Below are 17519 nucleotides of genomic sequence, written 5' to 3'. Positions count from 1 at the left end.
ATAGTTACTGAAAGCTCCCAAGGAAGAGGGATTGTTACCATATGTGTGTGCTTAGCCACTCTGTATGAGGAAAATAGTCACTGAAGGAAAAATGATTGATTTACCATTTATTACTTCACTGAAGTCCCCTAATATGTTAAAGATCAGCAAGTAATTAACTGGTTTAAGAGACATTGAGTTCTTCAGCTCTAATGTATCACATTACTGGGATGGTTTTAATACATAATTACATGCTTACCATGTCTGAATTTAGGATCAAGCTGAGAAAGTTTATATTACTGTCCTTTATTCTAAAGTAGGAGATACTAACTTCCTGTCATACCTGATCAGTGGATTGGTCAATGAATTATAAACCTTAGTAAGTAGAAATCCTGTATAATGTGTCCAGGTTTGCACGCCAGGAATACAGAATTAAACTTGGAATCAGCGTCTTCATCATGCAGGGAGGTGCTTTTGTTGAACAGTAAATTTACTCATTTCAGGGCTTTTGAGATTTAAATATGTTTCAGTTGCTGAGGTAAGCTCTTTGGTGGCAGAGGGGACGAGGAAGGGGAAGCAAATCTCCCAATCTTGCTATCACATTGCTCCTTCAGTGTCATGAGCCAGAAGTGCAGTCCTGTGTGAAACAGTCCTGTGTGAAACAGCCTCTCCGTGCAGCAGTGCCAGAGCATTGTGCTGGAGCTACCAAAGGGGACGGTGTGTCACCAGAGCTGGATAATGCTGGGGCATTTGCAGGAAAATAAACTTTTAAGGCACCTTTTCAATAATGTTCTTATTAGGTTAGCGTCATCCAAATCCCAGAAATTAGGATTTCCCTTGTAAACCATGCTGCTCAGAGGAATGCAGGAAAATCAATATATTTAATCAAAATGTTAAAGGAACCAAAATAAATCTAAAGTATGTTTGCACATTCTGCATATTTTCATGGTAATTGTTATTTCCTGGAAAATATAGTACATAGAATTTATGTTATTACAGATATGCAAATGCATTTCATACTTGTCATGCATTATGGTGCTGTGTAGTGCTACCAATTTCATGGACTTGTCTTGAACGAGCTTAAAACTGTGCCCTCTAAAATTATTGACTGTGGCAGGCATTAGAAGTCTCTCAAGACCAGCAAAAAGCAACCTCTCTGTAATAGTCCTTGATCAAAATTACTAACAAGGCAAATAAATTTCTTTGCCATTAACCTATTTTAACTAGCCATTGGAAATACTCTAGAATTTTATTTTAATTTAAAAATTAATCCTAACCACTCATCTTTACTCATCCATAACTGAGCTACTGTCCAGAATGTAGCATACTGCCAGGAAAATAATTTATCTTAAACAAGAAATTAAATGCGATTGAGATACTGTGTGTTAGTTTATTGCCAGAACTAAATAAGAAAAAAATAATCCTTACATATTTGTATAACATGTTAATATCTTCTCTAAAATATAATTTGATCTATATGGGCTTGTAATAGCAATTATTTGGCTTAAAAAAATATTTTTCTGTGGAAAGTAACTGAAAAAGATCTACAACCAGAATCTTCCAATATGCCACAAAACCACAGACACACTCTGATAATCAAGCTGTAGTGCACTGCTACGTCGTGGTGGCAAAAAGAGGGCTTGGATTAAGTTATTTTATGTCAAAATGGAAAATAGCCTTTTGATTGTAATTTCCAAAATATTGACCATGATCATTCTGAGGTAGCTGAGAAACAGTCAATTTTCTTAAAAGTGCTGAAAATCTTCCTACTTTTTCTTGAAAATCATGCTTTAAGTGTTGTCAAGAGAGATTCCTCAAATTGCAAATAATTTTTACAAAGGCAGGTCCTTAAGTTCCATCTGTTGAAGTCCTGTTTTACTGCCATATGTCTTGGAGTCCACCCAGGCAGAACATGTTGTTCTTTGTAGAATCCCATTGGTTTTAGAGTGATTATGTTAGTGAAAATAAGTAATAATGATAACAACTACTATTATTAAGGCTAGAGTAGTTCAAATAACTTTGCTTTTTCCTGTCAGTTAAGTCATGTTCCTGAATTGTGTTTAAGTTTTGTGACAAAGAGAATTGGATCTCAATTCAGAAAAACTGGCTCTTGAAATAGGCACAGCTAGTGGCTGAGCATGTGACCTGCTTGGAATTATCTCCTCTTTTGTTACAGATACAATTTTGTAACTGGTGGATTCTTTTTTTCCTGGCATATTATAAACGGGTCATGTCATTAAGGATTAGTTAAATAGAGGAGCTAGTTAAGACAATTGCATCCCAGAAAGGGGAAATATAACGCCACATACGATGTTGTTATTCCATGTGCATTTGGTCTCAGTTCTAATGGAACCTGTCAGGTTCTCTTGGAGGTTTAGTGACTCACAGTTGTTGCAAATTTGAGGCATTTAGTCCATTACTGTCCTCTTTTTTGAATAAGTAGAAAATATGAAATGTTAGGGAAAAATTCCATTCACAACAAAATGGCAATTTGTCTTTTTTTTCAATTCTTTAGGCTTAATTTAACATATTTGTGAAAATGTAAGAGGATTGTAAGAATTTCAGACATAAAATAAGAAGAATTAGTAACTTTTATTCATTTTCTCTAGTGAACTTTTGCTGATGGTGCCCTACTATCAGAGGGCACTCAAAAGTATCTTTGACATATCAGTTATAGTCTTAAGGATGTTTCCACATACCAGAAGACAAAAAGTCAGCTGTGTCTATATAGTTGCAACAGGATGTTTGAGCATTGTAAATTTTTTTGTGTGCATTTCTCTCAAATGAGTTAAAAATGGAGGAGGACTGTAGAATGTTGGTGAGTTTGGTGAGTTATGGAGAACACAGTAGATAACTGATAATGCAACATAAGTTTAAGGGCACTTGACCATGTGATCTTTAAGTGATGCTAAATGAGACTGTTTTTCTCTGTCTTCAAAGCAATTTCTTAAATTCTGTTGCTGTGGAGAAAGACAAGTTTTGAAAATGTAACATATTTTCAGTAGCCTCCCAGGTAAAGTCACTACAAAGTATTACAAAGGCAATCTCCTAGGAAATTAGAGCAATCATGGGGGTTGGGGTAAGTCTTAATTAATTGCTCCTTTTTAAAGTGTGAGATACTTTAAAAATAAATTGACAGAGGCCTGTCCATGTTTTGTCTCTTCTGCTCTGTTCTGAACATGAGCCATTTCACCTGGCTCGTTTCCCTCCTCTCTCCCCAACCCACAGAAATGCTAAAAAGTACATATTGCACAAAAAGTAACTGCAGTCATGTATCGTGTTTTTCATATGTTGAAAATTTTCATATAATTTTCTCTTTGGAGTCTCTTGCCTGCTTGTTTTCCATGCTTAGTTTCAAATTCCTCTATGAAAATTTGAGTAGTCCAGGAATTTCCTCTCTCATTAGTCTTTCTATACCCTTTACCATAGAGTGACTGTTTGGAAGAACTGTGTGGAGAATGCATTGTATATTTTCATTGCCCAAATGCACAGGAAGGATTTCCTTGGCAACAGCATATTAGTAAGCAATTTGTATTTGAGAAATACTGATCCCTATTGCTTACCTGAACTCTGCTGGAACACTGCATGTTCTCAGCATCTCTGGAAATCAACCCATAACTATGAGTCAATAGCTTGGGGCAAAACTGGTAGCAGAGAAGCACTTTTGATACAAATTGTCATATATATATATAAAAATATTTGTTAAAATTCATGCCATGAGAATTTACAAAGAATGTGTGAATGGTTTCTGGAGAGCTCTGCAGTTCTATAATCTCAAATCTTGATTCTCAGTTCCCAATTTTTCTACAGCTGATGTCACACTATGTCAGCAATGACTCCTGCAATCAATTCTTTAAAGTCCTTAATGCAGATCCCTCTGTTAAGGACTCATCTCTCAAAATTTTCTGGATTTCTAGGTGTAGTAAGAAACAGACTTTTCCTACCAGAACTCCTACAGAGTAATTTACTAAACTGTTTCTAAGACTGAGTTGTGACTCCTTAAGTGAATGACTTGCCTTTAGGAAGTTATATATACATAATATATTGACTAAGATCTTGGTGACAGGACTAAGTGTCACTAAAGTCTACCAAGAATAACAGCCTCTCAAGAAAAATGTGACTGGTGTCAGTGCTTGCTATGCATAAAATTTGATCTGGGTAGAACCCAATCAAATGAGCTTTAGGAAGTACACTTATATTAGCAGATAGGTGGAAGAGGTGACCTATAGTATTTTTTCCCACTCTGAATTAATATACCATTATATTTCTCTGCATAGAGACATTTTTCACTCATTAGAAGCTATCTCTGTTAAATAATGAAAGTCTCACTTCAACAAGCATGGCCTTGAATTTTGTTCTGATCCTTGCTGATTTCTGACATTGACAAATCACTGCAATGAGGCCTCTGTAACCAGAAGGCATTTCCAGATAAGGCTTTCCAGTCATCTCACCACTTCAGAGTTTTGTGCTTACCTGAATGATTCTTTTGTAATTTAAATTGTAAAAATTGTAACTTAGTCCCATAATATGAGGAGCATGGAAAATGTGTTTGGCCAATGCACGTGTATGCACACATAAGTAAGGGTAACTGATGCAAGTACATTTTTCTGCAGTACTGTTTCGAAAGCATTGATAATCTGCATCTAGGTCCCCTATAAATAAAAATAAAGTTTCTTAACAGAATTCTGATGTATCTAAATGTAACTTGGAATTTTTTAAATTGCTTTTAAGTTTCTATGTTGAGTAAACTAAATAAGTTTCATAGAATGTCAGGAATTGGAAGGGAATCACAGGGATCATTGAGTCCAGCTCCTGGCCTTGCACAGGGCACCCCAAGAATCACACCATGTGCCTGAGAGTATTGTTCAAATGCTGCTGGAACTCTGTCAGGCTGGTGTTGTGACCATTTCCCTGGGGAGCCTGTCCCAGTGCCCAACCTCCCTCTGGGTGAAGAACCTTTTCCATGTATCTAACCTGAACATCCCTGGACACAGCTTCTGTCTTTGTCACTGGTCACTACAGAGAGGAGATCAGTGCCTGCCCCTCCTCTTCCTCTGAAAATTAAGCTGTAGATTGCAATGAGATCTCCCCTAAGTCTTCTCTTTTCTAGGCTGAAAAGCCAAGGGACCTCAGCCCCTCCTCCTGTGACTTCCCCTGATCCCATCACCACGAGTGTCCCAGATTAGGAAGGTGTGGAGGAGGCAGTGTTGGTGCGCTGCTGTGATCACTGTGGCATGTCTCACGTCTTCTCCAACACTGGGGTCCCTGTGGGCTCTGAGGCTATTTGAATGCTGACCCTAATGGAATCTTAGTGCTGAGGCTGAGGTCCCCATCACTGTGGGTGGTCCAGGTTAGAAGGGCATGGAGGCAGCAATGCTGGCACTCTGACACGCTCTACTTTGCATGCCTTTTCCTGCCCCATTGTCCCTGGAGCTGTAGGCTTTCTGACTCTCTGAAAATATAACCATAATGGAAAGTTGAAAGCATTATGATAATATAAAGAAGCATGAAATGATTCAATGGATGTAGATTTAAGTTGTATTTGACAATTGGATATTCTTAGTCTGATCTTGGGTGACCTTTTTCCCATACCAGTTTTTTGTCACCCTGGCAGGATTTTCCAAGGCCATCATCATCTGGGGACTTCTGTATGTTGAAGATGAATTTGCCTTTTTCTAATTCTTGATCTCTTTGGTAGTTTGAAATTTGGGTTCTTTCTTGCCCTTTGTTTATGTAAAAAAGTCCTCTGCTTGTGTAAATCTATAATCGAATTGCTTTCCTGAAGTGTTATGGGAAAAGAATAGGTTCAAAGAGTAAAGACTAGAAATGGAGAGAAGTGTTTCATAAGTTAAGGTTTTGATGATTTGGCAATTTAATGCAAATAAACCTGATCATGGTCTTCTTTCTAAATTAATTTTATTAGCATTTACTTAAGAGTATGGTTCTTTGGTAGATACACAGGGCTCTGTGGTGACCCATTTTTAAGATAAGTGAAACTCAATCGCTGTTGCTAAGGGCAATTTTTTTACTATAGACTAAGAGCATAGGTGACCTAAAGATGGTATGAAATAGCCCTAGAAATCCCAATGTTTAAATAAAAGAGTTAATTTCATGCTTTTCATCCTGCAGTCATGTTTTGTGCTGTAATTCTCCATCTGAAGCAGGCACTTGCATATGGAGGGAGAACTGTCTGCCTGCAGGGCACTTTGAAACCCTTAGACCTTGCAGTGCTTGCTATTTTCTTTGCTCTTTAGATACAGACTAGGCTTATACACACTGGCTCTGAAAACAGGATTTTGGCTCCGGGAGTACATAAATTTAGCCTGGCCTCAGTGGAGATAATGAATGTTCAGTGAAAGCACACTTGTGTGAATCCAGCTGTGACCCCACTGGCACTGGCACAGTTATGGAAGGAGTTTGTGTGCGTGGTGGGAGGGTGCAGGTGCCATAGTCTGTGGTCTTCAGAGGCCCAGTTGAACTCCCATTGAATTTAGCTGTGGCCTTTGCTCCACTGTGGCAAAAGGGAAGATTTAGCCCCTGTTTAGCAACAAGATAAAATTCCTCAGGGTGGGTTTTGGGTGAAAGTTCTGTTGTTTTTTTGGGGGGTTTTTTGTGGGTTTTTTTTTTTTTTTGAGTAACTGTAATATAACGTGTACTCAGTCCAGTTTCTTGAGCCTAGAATGAAATGTGTCATAAATCTCTATGATCTTATCTAAAGAAAAAAAATCTAATGAGGTTTCATAGGAGCTTTCAAATGCAAGTCAACTGTCAAGAATAGGAAACAAGTAGCGAACCATGAAAATTTTTTTTGGATGTGACAGTTTAAAAACTTGCAAGAGGCAAAGTACAGGCATCCTCTATGCAACTCTGGCTTTGTAGTCTCACTTGAAACTCTCAGATTGCCCACATTTTGTGAATGCCTGAACAGAATTTTCAAGAGCTAGTAGACTGTGTTTACTCCACAGCTACAGGAATGTATTTCAACGCTTGTTTCTTGTTCAAATACCCATTTATAAACATCACTGACCATCTTTCATTATGAAATGTTACAAATTAATACAGCCTTTAAAATTATTGGCGAATCTGTTCGCTCATGGTAATCAGTCACTTCCAAAGCACAAGCTATAGCATCTAATATATAATTCACTTTATTAGAGGCAATTATGTTGATTGCAAAATACATCAGAATACACTGGCTCTAAAAATACGTGTATAAGGCAGTCCATATTTAGCAAATTGAGGTTATTAATCAGACCCTGTTCCTTGCATATCATTCATCCCCATGGTGAGCATTTTTCAGCGCCCTTGTCAGGGAGGGGCAAGCAAGGGCAGGTAGGCAAGAACTGAGGTTGGCAAGAGTGCAGGCAGGAATGAGGTAGCAGCATGGATAGGCTACAGGGCTGGTTAGAGATCTATCTACAACACAACTCAAGCCTGTGCCAGGGGCTGTAGCTAGGCTTGAGCACAGTTCCTGTGGATAGGCCTCAGCGGAACCCCTGGATGGGGCTCTCGGTGGAATTACAGCTCCTTGGTGCACTGAGGGCCCTGACCTGGAGCTTTGTGGGACGGATAAATAGAGAGCTATATACAGAAATAGAGAGCTTCAGGTGGAGATCCTTCCTGCAGGCTGCGCTTCTGGTGAAGCTGTAAAAGCACTGTCAACATGTGGGATTGGAAAAGCAGGCACTGTAATTCACTGAAATTCTGGGAGATCCTGACTCTGCTTTGAGAGGGAAATTGATTGACATCCTCAAAGTCCGACTACTGGACAAGTACACTTACTCCATGTGTGATTTGGTGCAGAAAAGGAGTGGTGCCTGTGAAAGGTACCATATTTCAATCCATATTTCAAATGTCATTGTCCTGAAAGTCAGAAAAACAAAACCTCACTACTCTATATGTTCAAATTATATGGCTGAAAATGAGGGTGATATTCACTTTCTTGCTTTCCAACCTGCTACTGATTTTTTTACAGATAAGCCAAATAATATGATAGATAGCATAAACTGGTGAAGACAAATTCCTGAGCTGCTGCCAGCTTTTTGTGGCAGTACAGTTAGCTGTTGAATAGAGGCTCAAACATGCACTTTTATAAGGATGTAATTGTTAGCACATAGCAATGGCAATAAATTGAGTCAGAGTAGGAATGTCCTCCAGCACTTTTTCCTCCTACACTAGTGGATATGCTGTACTTCTCACAACAGTAATTTCTCCTTAGGCATATTCTACCTTATTCACAGTGGCACATGGACACATTTCTGGCATAAGGAATCCAAGCCACAGCTGTTTTAACCATTAGACTCCTCTGAAGGGGAAGGGATCTGGATATTTCAGTTTAACAAAAAGGGTCTGAGGGATAAATATGGTTTTTTGAGTCTTGGCCAAGTCATGCTCATAATGAAAACCAAACATCTTTATATGGACTGGGAGGAAAGAGGGTCATTAAAAGAACCCTGAAGGGAAAATGACTGCAGTAGAGTTACACAGTGAAGACACAGTGTTAAATTAATAATGTGTCGAGCTAATTCATCTCCTGGTGACCTGCTGGTTGTTTCTCTGGTGTTGAAATCTCTCATATCTGAAGATACTTTTTTGATGCAACTTATCCTGACAGAAAGATGAGCAGTCAGCTACCTCTGAAACAAGAATTTTTGTAGGAGTAGCAGGAAATATTATCCCAAAATCTGCCCACAATGGGACTCAAGGAAGTGCTAAACTAACTAAAAGTGTCTGCACTGGGACTATAAGAATGTGCTTTACAAGTTTTGATAAAGTGCAGGAACATGGAGCTTTTATTGTTTCTGTTCAGTTGGTATTAAATTGGTAGAGAAAATTTTGACTCCTGGAATTCTCAGAACTGTCTACACATTATATAAAGTGTGTATTTTATTGCTAATATTTACAAGGGGCTTAGATTTTTTTTTTCTTGTTCAATGAAATAACCAATTTTGAAGGAAAAGAGGAAAATGCTTCACCTTAAAAGAAGCGAAATGACAAAGACTTTCTCTCTCCTCAAGAATCTCTTACCAGTGTACTGATTGTGAATGCAGCCTAGGTACAAAGGGTCCAAAATTCATCCCCTCATCTTTTTGTGATGTTTCAGCATGCATGCCAATGCATTAGTGTAAGTGTATAATATATTACAATGCATGAAAGCTATAGAAACTCTCTGTCTGCTGTGTGTGACGTGGATCTAGATCTGTCTTTGTAGATTTTGTAGACACAGAAACTGCCTTGGAACCAGAGGGGTTGGAGGGGGGGGCAGGGATTAGAGAAAGACACCATGGCTTCTTATGAGACTATGAAATAAAGTAGACCAAATAATACACACAAAAAGAGGAGGGGAAGAAAAAACAAAAATTGCATTAAAATATAACTCATTTTACATCAAGTAACATCTTTAACTGCAGGTAGAAGTGCTTGTAATCAATTCAACTAAAAGAGCATTCACTGCAGTGGGTTTGCATGCATTTGCAGGTGTCTTGTCAGGAATAAATATTTCCATGGCATCTTAAATTATATTTGGGTTGACTAACTTAATATTCAAACCTACATGTAAGATGAGCACATCCTTCCTCCTAGTTAGGAAGAATTAAGTTCCTGTGTGAAGTTATTTCCCAGAGAGTCTTTGCTTCTGTACTAGACCAGCTGGCAGTAGGAACATTCCTAAGCACAACCAGCAACTATGGGCTCTTTTTGCTGATTGTGGAGATAAATTAAGGTTTTATCACCTAATCTGATCAAAAGATTCATCCATCTCACATGAGCAGTGCTCTGAAGTAATGAAGTGGGTAGGAATTAGGATACAATTCCGATTAGGAATTGTACTGCACTCGTTGTCTCACTGGTGGGGGAATCTGTAAAATATTCAGAGTTTTTTGGAAAGTATTTGCTGCTAAATAAGGTCTATTGAAAATGTACTTTACCATTTTATTAATAAAGATTCTGCATTCTGTCTAAATGAAGTGGAGGAAGGACAGGTCTTCTGAAGGATTTTTGGATTTAGAAAATAAATGAAAGAATATTTTTTCTCATATGTAGCAGATGATGCTTTTTTTCATTTTTTGGTCTCACATTATTTTCTAGTTTAAGTATTGGTTATAGCAGACTAATCTGTATGAGACATGAGTTTTATCTAGAATTATTTTTTAGCTAAAATCTTCTTAGGTTGAAAGTTTGTGTTTTCTAAATATAGACTCAAAATAAATAAAACCATGTATTTGTGTTCTTACAATCCTGTTTGACTAATACAGCAGCAGCTCCTGCTGAAACTCTTATGCATTATGATTTATACACAGACAGTTTGAAAAATGTCTTTGCCATTTTTCTTTAATGTGCTAGTTCCCTGGCCATTAAAAAACCCTGACCTCAAGTATCTCATGAATTTTGCACATGATGTCTGTTGCATAAAGCAGATTTTATTATTATTTAATGAACCTATGTATCTGATCCATCATTTCAGTTACAATCCCAGTAGCCTTGATCCCATATTTAAAGCTTTCTAGAACAAAGGGAGAAATCAAACAAAAAAGCTAGCTTTAAGCCAGACATGAAGCTTTAATTTCTCATCTGCCATGTTTGTGAGATAGTAGCAAATTCTGTTTATTTTATTCTGTTCCAGCTGTTTACCTCTGCAAGCGGACAATGCAAAACAAAGCAAGGCTAGAACTAGCAGACTATGAAGCTGTAAGTACCTGGGAAAAAGTAAATTTTTCTGCTGGGCCTGATGAGCCTGTGAAATAATGTGACGCATGAGAACTATGGGCATTATGTGTGAAAATCTATTAGTTATCCAGTTCTTCCAGCTTGTCGGTCTAACAAGCTGGAAGAAGCTTGTCCAGTTAGCCTTCACTATCATCTCTCAAACACCATTTAAGAGATGATAACGAAGGCTAACTGGACAAATGTTGAGAATACAGTCCATCTGTAATCATACTCTGCTCAGATCCCCATGCCAGGATCACAACTTCACAAATCCCAGCTGCACTATGAGTGTTTGGAAGCAGTTGTTCTCTACAGCATCTAAGGTTTGAACAAAGGATCCCTGACAACATTTCCAAAAGCTCTCGATAGATGTAGAAATGTGAAACTCATTCTTTATAAGGGATGCTGACACTTGAGCCTTTTCCCATCAGCTAGATGAGAGGCAAAGAGGCTCAGACTAGAGGCATTCCTACTCCCTGACAGCTGTGCTGTGCCTTGGGCAAGGTAAGATAATTGGGGCCAGGAAGAGCTTGAAAAAGGGAGAGTTGGATTAGCTGATGAGGATAGCATTAAATAAGGAGAGAGATGGCTCGAATTCCAACTCTACCCCCAAAAATTCCTGAATTTTTCATGAATCTCTCAACACAAAATTCATGAACAGCCCTGTCTCTGGGCTGAAAGCTGTCCAGCTGTGCTGCTGTGACCTGATAACAGGATAGTCAGCCTGGCCTCTCAACACACCAGACACTCCAGCCACAGCACCATGCTGACACACTGCATTGCTTCTTTTGGCACAAGCTTGTTTTTCAGTGTACTGCACTGTGGGACATGCATAATTTTATACTCACATGCCTTAGAAAACTCCGCTTCAATGTACAATCCATAAGAGCCTTTTCTGGTATTGAAAAGATCTCTAGAAAGTCTGCTCTTCTCTTTCTCTAGTGTTCATTCTCAGTGATTATGGTACAGAGATATGTTTGCAATGCATAGAAATATAGTCAAAATAACACTTTTGTTAAGAAGACTGAATACATGCTGTTTAAGCTGGGAAGAGATTTAGAAAGCTCTGTTGGAGACTGTGAAAATGTTCCGTCATCAATGGCAGAAAGAATTTTGCAATGATTTTATAATTCTTCTTCCTGTTATTATTAGTAGGCTGCAGAATAGATACATTTCCTGTACAGTATTGAAGAACTATAGTCTGTACTTTTAAAAATGAGGATAGCTGTGGAGGTTTGACTATACTACCAAAAATGGCAGCCAACACTGTCCAGTGGAAACCATTTGCATGGATGACTGATGAAGAATTGTCATTTGGATCATCCAAATGGACATAGCTGCTGTTATCTTTCATTGTTACATACTTTCAAAACAAGGATGTTTCTTTGTACTATTTCAAAATTGCTAAGGTAGCACACGGTATATACAAACGTTTCTGAAATCCCATGTTCTGCTGAAGGATGCATCTACCCTTTTTATCAGTTTCAAAACTAAAATAGTCGAGGCATTCAAAAATATACCATCTCATTGGGTGGCAAGAACAAACTTTGTATCAGATAAGTAAGGTCCATTTACACTGACACAGATATCATGACCTGTATTACGTTTTGCTGAGGGGGAGGTGAGGAGAGGAGGGACAGATAAAGCCAGAACCTATTAAGGAGTAAGCTAACCCACTAAAATTGTGATGTATTTGCAGGAGAGTTTGGCCAGGCTACAGCGAGCTTTTGCTCGGAAATGGGAGTTTATTTTTATGCAAGCTGAAGCACAAGCAAAGTAAGTTCCTTTGGAGATGAGCAGTTTTCATTTCACATGATTTTTTGAGGCGGGGGGGAGGGGAAGTGGTTGGACACATTTTATGTTTAAAAATGTCAGTCTTTGACACTATTTCTTTTAAATGTCCTATGACATTGCCAGGGTTGACAAGAAGAGAGACAAGATAGAGAGGAAGATTCTCGACAGTCAGGAGCGAGCATTTTGGGATGTGCACCGTCCGGTGGTGAGTGCTGCTGGGGCCACGGGGTCTGTGAGCAGGGCTGCTGAAATGTCACCTTCTCTGCAGCTTTGGGGTGGCCTGGGCACAAGTGAAACAGCAGCAGGGTGAGGGGTTGGGGCTTGCCTCCCTCTTTTAAGGATCTCGAGTTTATATGAATCTGGTATTGCAGACTTCAGATGTGTCTGCATCCAGCTCATGATTTTCAGTGAATAGATGTGTTGTGCCTGGTTTCTTGAATCAAAAAGTACCTGTCTTTGACTATTATCATCTCAAAGGTTTCCTGGGTATGAGTCACACAACCAAAATTATCAGCATAACTAAAAATACTCTTAAATAAGTCTATTTTTCTTTTCTAGTCTGCTTTTTTGCTTGCTAAGCCTTTTAACTTCATTCCAGTTATGCTGCCAAGCTATTTTTGAAGTACATAAAGATTAAATATTGGCTTTGAGCTGTGGGAGTCACTGTCTAAACAAGATTTGTCTGAGTTCTTTGTCAAAGTCCATCTGAAACAGAGGTTTAAAAAAGAAAGTTTCTTACATATGCAACTATACTTGAGTGCTAAAATTGTGAAAAAGAATGTAAATTATTTCAATAATTCCAATTAAACTGTACTTTTTTTTTTTTTTTTTTTTGCTTTACTACAGGGCAATATTGGTTTCCCTTACCTAGAGTTGATAGAGTTGAGCTTTCCTTTCCTGTTTATGCAGTTTGGTATCATTACCAATGAAATCATATATGAACTATATCTTTTGCTCTGACACTGGGGAAAGCTACCTTTAGTGGGGGAAGTAAAATTAGGTGATGACACGTGTGGAAGAATAGAATGCAATGAGAAAGTTTAAATAAAAAATAATAAATTGATCATGGTCAGCTTACATTTGCAACTGTGGAAGTGAAGTGGTCATAGAAGAAATGGATTTTTAGGTAGGATTTATGATGTCAGATAGCAAAAATAACTTGATGTGAAAAATTCCAGCCACAGGAAATAGATTCAAAAAGACTGGGATATTATTGTCTAATCACTGACATAAAACAAGGAAGGAGAACAGAAAGTGATTTTCCATCTGATGTAGGTTGGAGCTACATAGGGAATAAACACAAAGTATCTGTGGACCTGAGACCTGTGAAGGTGAAGAGAGCTTTTATATTTGCTGCAGAAATGGATCTAAAGGTTTTGAATCTGAGAATGAGATGTTATTTTCAGGTTTGGAAGAGATGCATTGTTGAAGCTTCAAGGGAGTAAAAGGGACCAGGACAAGAGGAAATTGAATCTGATTAAGAGCTTTGGCTGAACTGTGGATAAATCTGCCTGGTCCAGCAGATGTTTTTAATCTGGCTGTAAACATACCTAGGAAATATCAGGGGCAAAAAACTGGCTTACAGTCAGCAATGTAGGCTCCTGGCTTTAGAAGATATAAATAGATGAATGGAGGGGTTCATACTTTGGTTAAACTGCTCCTCTCAAGAGTCAGTGAAATAATATTATTTTTAAAAACACCATTATAAATTTACTGTCACAGTAAAATCCAGAAGCTTCTTTTGAAAAGAACAAAAGATAAAACACAAAAAGACTGAAAAGAGGAGGGTGATGCTAGAGCTAGTTTCAATTTGTAATGGATTTTCAAGCCTCCAAAAGACCTCCCAAAAAATTACAGAAATGCTACTGCAACTCTGGAGAACTAAATTTTTTTAACAGTTTTTTAGGGTGATCTTTGGATAAGAATCTGTGTATAATATAAAGCTTATTTTTATTTACAGTGTTTCACCTTTTGATAAAAGTTCAGAGGCTAGGGGCAGTGACAATATAGTTCAAAATCCACTCCAATGTATTTTTTTTTTTACTGAAAACAAGTTTTGAGGATCGAATGTTTTATTATTTTTATTTGGTTGGTGGGTTGAAGGTGAGAAAATAAATATTTTTGGGGGGTTTTCTTGCAGGCACCTGGTCCTTAGTGGCTTTATTGCTATGTTGGTTACCTACCCAGATACAGTACTGATACAGAAGATTTACATGAAAAGCATAAACTATGAATATTAAATTTGCATTGTATTTCAACTTTGAGTTGATGAAAGGAGTAGAAGAGGGAAGCAAGGCATCATTCTTAAAGGACAGTGCAGCAGTGCACTGCAGGAATGGGAGACATGAGAACAGCTGTATGGCACTGGAGCCAGGAGAATGGTGATGCAGAAAAAGAGGATGATTAGGTATCAGAAATGTCACTATGACTCATAGGTTTAAAAGGGAAAATTAGCCAAGGTTTGACATGTGAAAAGGATTTGCCTCAAAAAACAGCACTGTTTCATAGGTCCAAGTCAAAGGCAAGCCTGTAGGTGATTGCAGAATTTCTAGAAGATTTATGCCACAGTCTGAGGGACAGACAAATTCTTGAAAGTCATTATGACTGTTACTATGGATTTGCTGGTCCATAATTTTTCCTGGGTCTTCAGACTGAGATGATGCTTAGAGACAAGCTAGAGAAATTTGATTTGGAAAGGTTTATTCAAATAATCATCTACTGCTCAATTTTCTTCTGAGAGACAGTTAAGAGAACAGCTTTGTTATCTCACTGTTTAGTTTCCATTCCAATGTTTATGTAATTGCTGTTTCCCTGTGGGGGTGTTGTGGTTTGGTTTTTTTTTGGGGGGGGAGGAGTGGGGGTTGTGATGTGTATTTCAGGGTATGTATGTGGGAGTGCAATCTTGATCATTTCTGTAAATCCCAATTTCTGCTTTATGCAGAAAGATCTTAGCTTGCAGTTAAAAAGAGTATGGTCGAGCTTCAGCTGTAGATAACTGCAGCCAGCAAGGACATCCCAAACCATATTTAGTTTTACTAGTTCAGATACCAGCCATAGTAAAAACATGGACATTTGTGTCAGGGAGAGCTGTATAAAGTCCCTTGCAATCCTAGGAGAAAGTCCATGTTGTTATTTCCAAGGTAGAGCCAGTATATGGCATAGGTCTGAGATTAGTATTATTCACATAAGTGATGCATTTCTCTTGTTAATGGCAGAGTAAACACATCTTGAAACTCTTTCTCTTCTTTTCACCTACCTAGAAAATGTATTATTTTCATAATTTTGAAACTTCTGTTGATAACAGTGTGGAAATAGGTAAAAAATTGGTTAGGAGGATTAAGGTGTTAGTCAGAAACAATAACAAATCAGGCTAAATTGGGGAAGTGAGTTACTTCTAGAAGAAAGAAATTGAGAAGCCGCTTTTTCTCTAAAAGAAATGTCATGCTCCTTATTAAAGTCTTTCAAAGAGAACTTGTTTCATCTTTTCTGAATTATTATCTCTTTTTAAACTCCATAAACTTAGACTTGTTAAAAAGGGACAAACAGGTACTAAAGCAGTAAATGCTCTAAAACATTCTCAAACCCACACTAAATACAGTCAGAGCAAAGTAGCTGTAGCTCACTCTAAAATTAACTCTTTTAGGTAACAAGTAAGATAGCTGATGTCTTGCTGCTACAAATTATTCATTTTTCTTCCTGAGTTATATATTAATGAAATAATATGGCCATAATATAAAAATCCTTTTGGATACTTGTTGAGATTCACATTAATTCAGAAGATAGTGGGGGAAGTATCCTTTTCTTTGAAAGTCATCTGTGTACTTTGTAACTGTGAAAACTTGAAAAAGCATTTCTTTTTGTCCAATGCCTTTGCCATCAGTCTGTGTTGGTTGTATTACAGTCACACTTAGCAGGTTTCTGTGCAGTTGTTTTTAAAATGAAGATGTGAAATACACAACAGATGTGCTAGAAAATTGCATTGTCATGTGCGCCTCTTCAAAGTTTAAACACTGGCTGTGGTTTAGTCATAGTGTGATTTGATAAAGCACGAGTATGAGTCAAAGTGTGAGCCAGTTCTTTTATTCTGCCATTTTTAACTTGGTTAAACCCAATCCACAGGACTTCTATTCCCATTGTTGTTACTGTTTTGCTCGATTATGGTGATTATTTTGGTTCTCTGGGAAAAAATGGATATAAAATATTGATAAGGGTCAGACTTAATGACCTCCAAGGTCTATTCCAACCTAGATGATTCTGTGATTTTATGAAAAACAATAACAGTATTTTGTCTGATTTAATACAGGACAGAGAAGTATCTGGGGCGAGTATGTCTGGATTTGGGTGCTCCTTGCCATTGCTTCCTAGCACCAAACTAGGAAAACAGTGTTCTTCAAATATTTTATAATTTGTCACATATCCCACACTTTTTGCTTCTCTCTCTCTTAATGAGACTCTATGTCCATTAATTTAATTTTCTCTTTATTTAATTGTGTTTTTAGTGGTCTGAACATGACCCTTGACACCTGACCTGGCAGGTAACATTACCAGGAGTTGAGAGCCAGGCAGTGGGTTCTTCTGTATTTTAATAATTATTTCATTCTGTCCTTCAAGATCAGCCTCAGAGAGTTGTAAAAACAATGCATTTACCTTGGATAGGATAGTGCATGCCTGCATTTCACACTCAGTGCTAGACTTCTCTGGGCCAGTCACTTGCAGAGCCAGAGAACTCTGCTTTTTCATAATATTTAAAAAAAAATTTATAGATGTCTTCAGAAAGCAAATGTGAATCATGCCATCCAACTTCTCTAGTGATATATACACATGTAGTTTTCATGTCTTCTTTTGCACCTGTTTGACCATATATCCTTACAAGGGAGTTACCTCTACAGGAGACAGGGAATGCAGCCAAACCAGGAGTTGTCATTCTCAGATAATTGCCCTTCTGGTAAGGAAACAAAAACCAAGTTAAATGCTTTAACTTCAAAAAATGGTTGTAATGTTTATGATCCATACTTGCATGTAATTGAGGCACTAATTTATAA

General features: G+C 37.8%; 1 protein-coding gene across 8 annotated transcripts in view; it reads left to right on the top strand.

The window, feature by feature from the left end:
- Positions 1–17519, top strand: part of RGS7 (regulator of G protein signaling 7) — a 249872-nt gene that overhangs the window by 159003 nt on the left and 73350 nt on the right. For all 8 annotated transcript variants that reach the window (XM_059468138.1, XM_059468139.1, XM_059468137.1 and 5 more), the window contains exons 7-9: positions 10601–10665; positions 12383–12459; positions 12601–12682. In XM_059468138.1, coding sequence (XP_059324121.1) covers positions 10601–10665; positions 12383–12459; positions 12601–12682 — 224 coding nt within the window. The remainder of the gene's footprint in view (positions 1–10600; positions 10666–12382; positions 12460–12600; positions 12683–17519) is intronic.

The sequence above is a fragment of the Ammospiza nelsoni genome, chromosome 3, assembly GCF_027579445.1.
Source record: "Ammospiza nelsoni isolate bAmmNel1 chromosome 3, bAmmNel1.pri, whole genome shotgun sequence".
In the NCBI taxonomy this organism is placed as follows: domain Eukaryota; kingdom Metazoa; phylum Chordata; class Aves; order Passeriformes; family Passerellidae; genus Ammospiza; species Ammospiza nelsoni.
The sequence above is the reverse complement of the archived record's forward strand: the minus strand, read 5'-3'. Positions and strand labels throughout refer to the sequence as shown.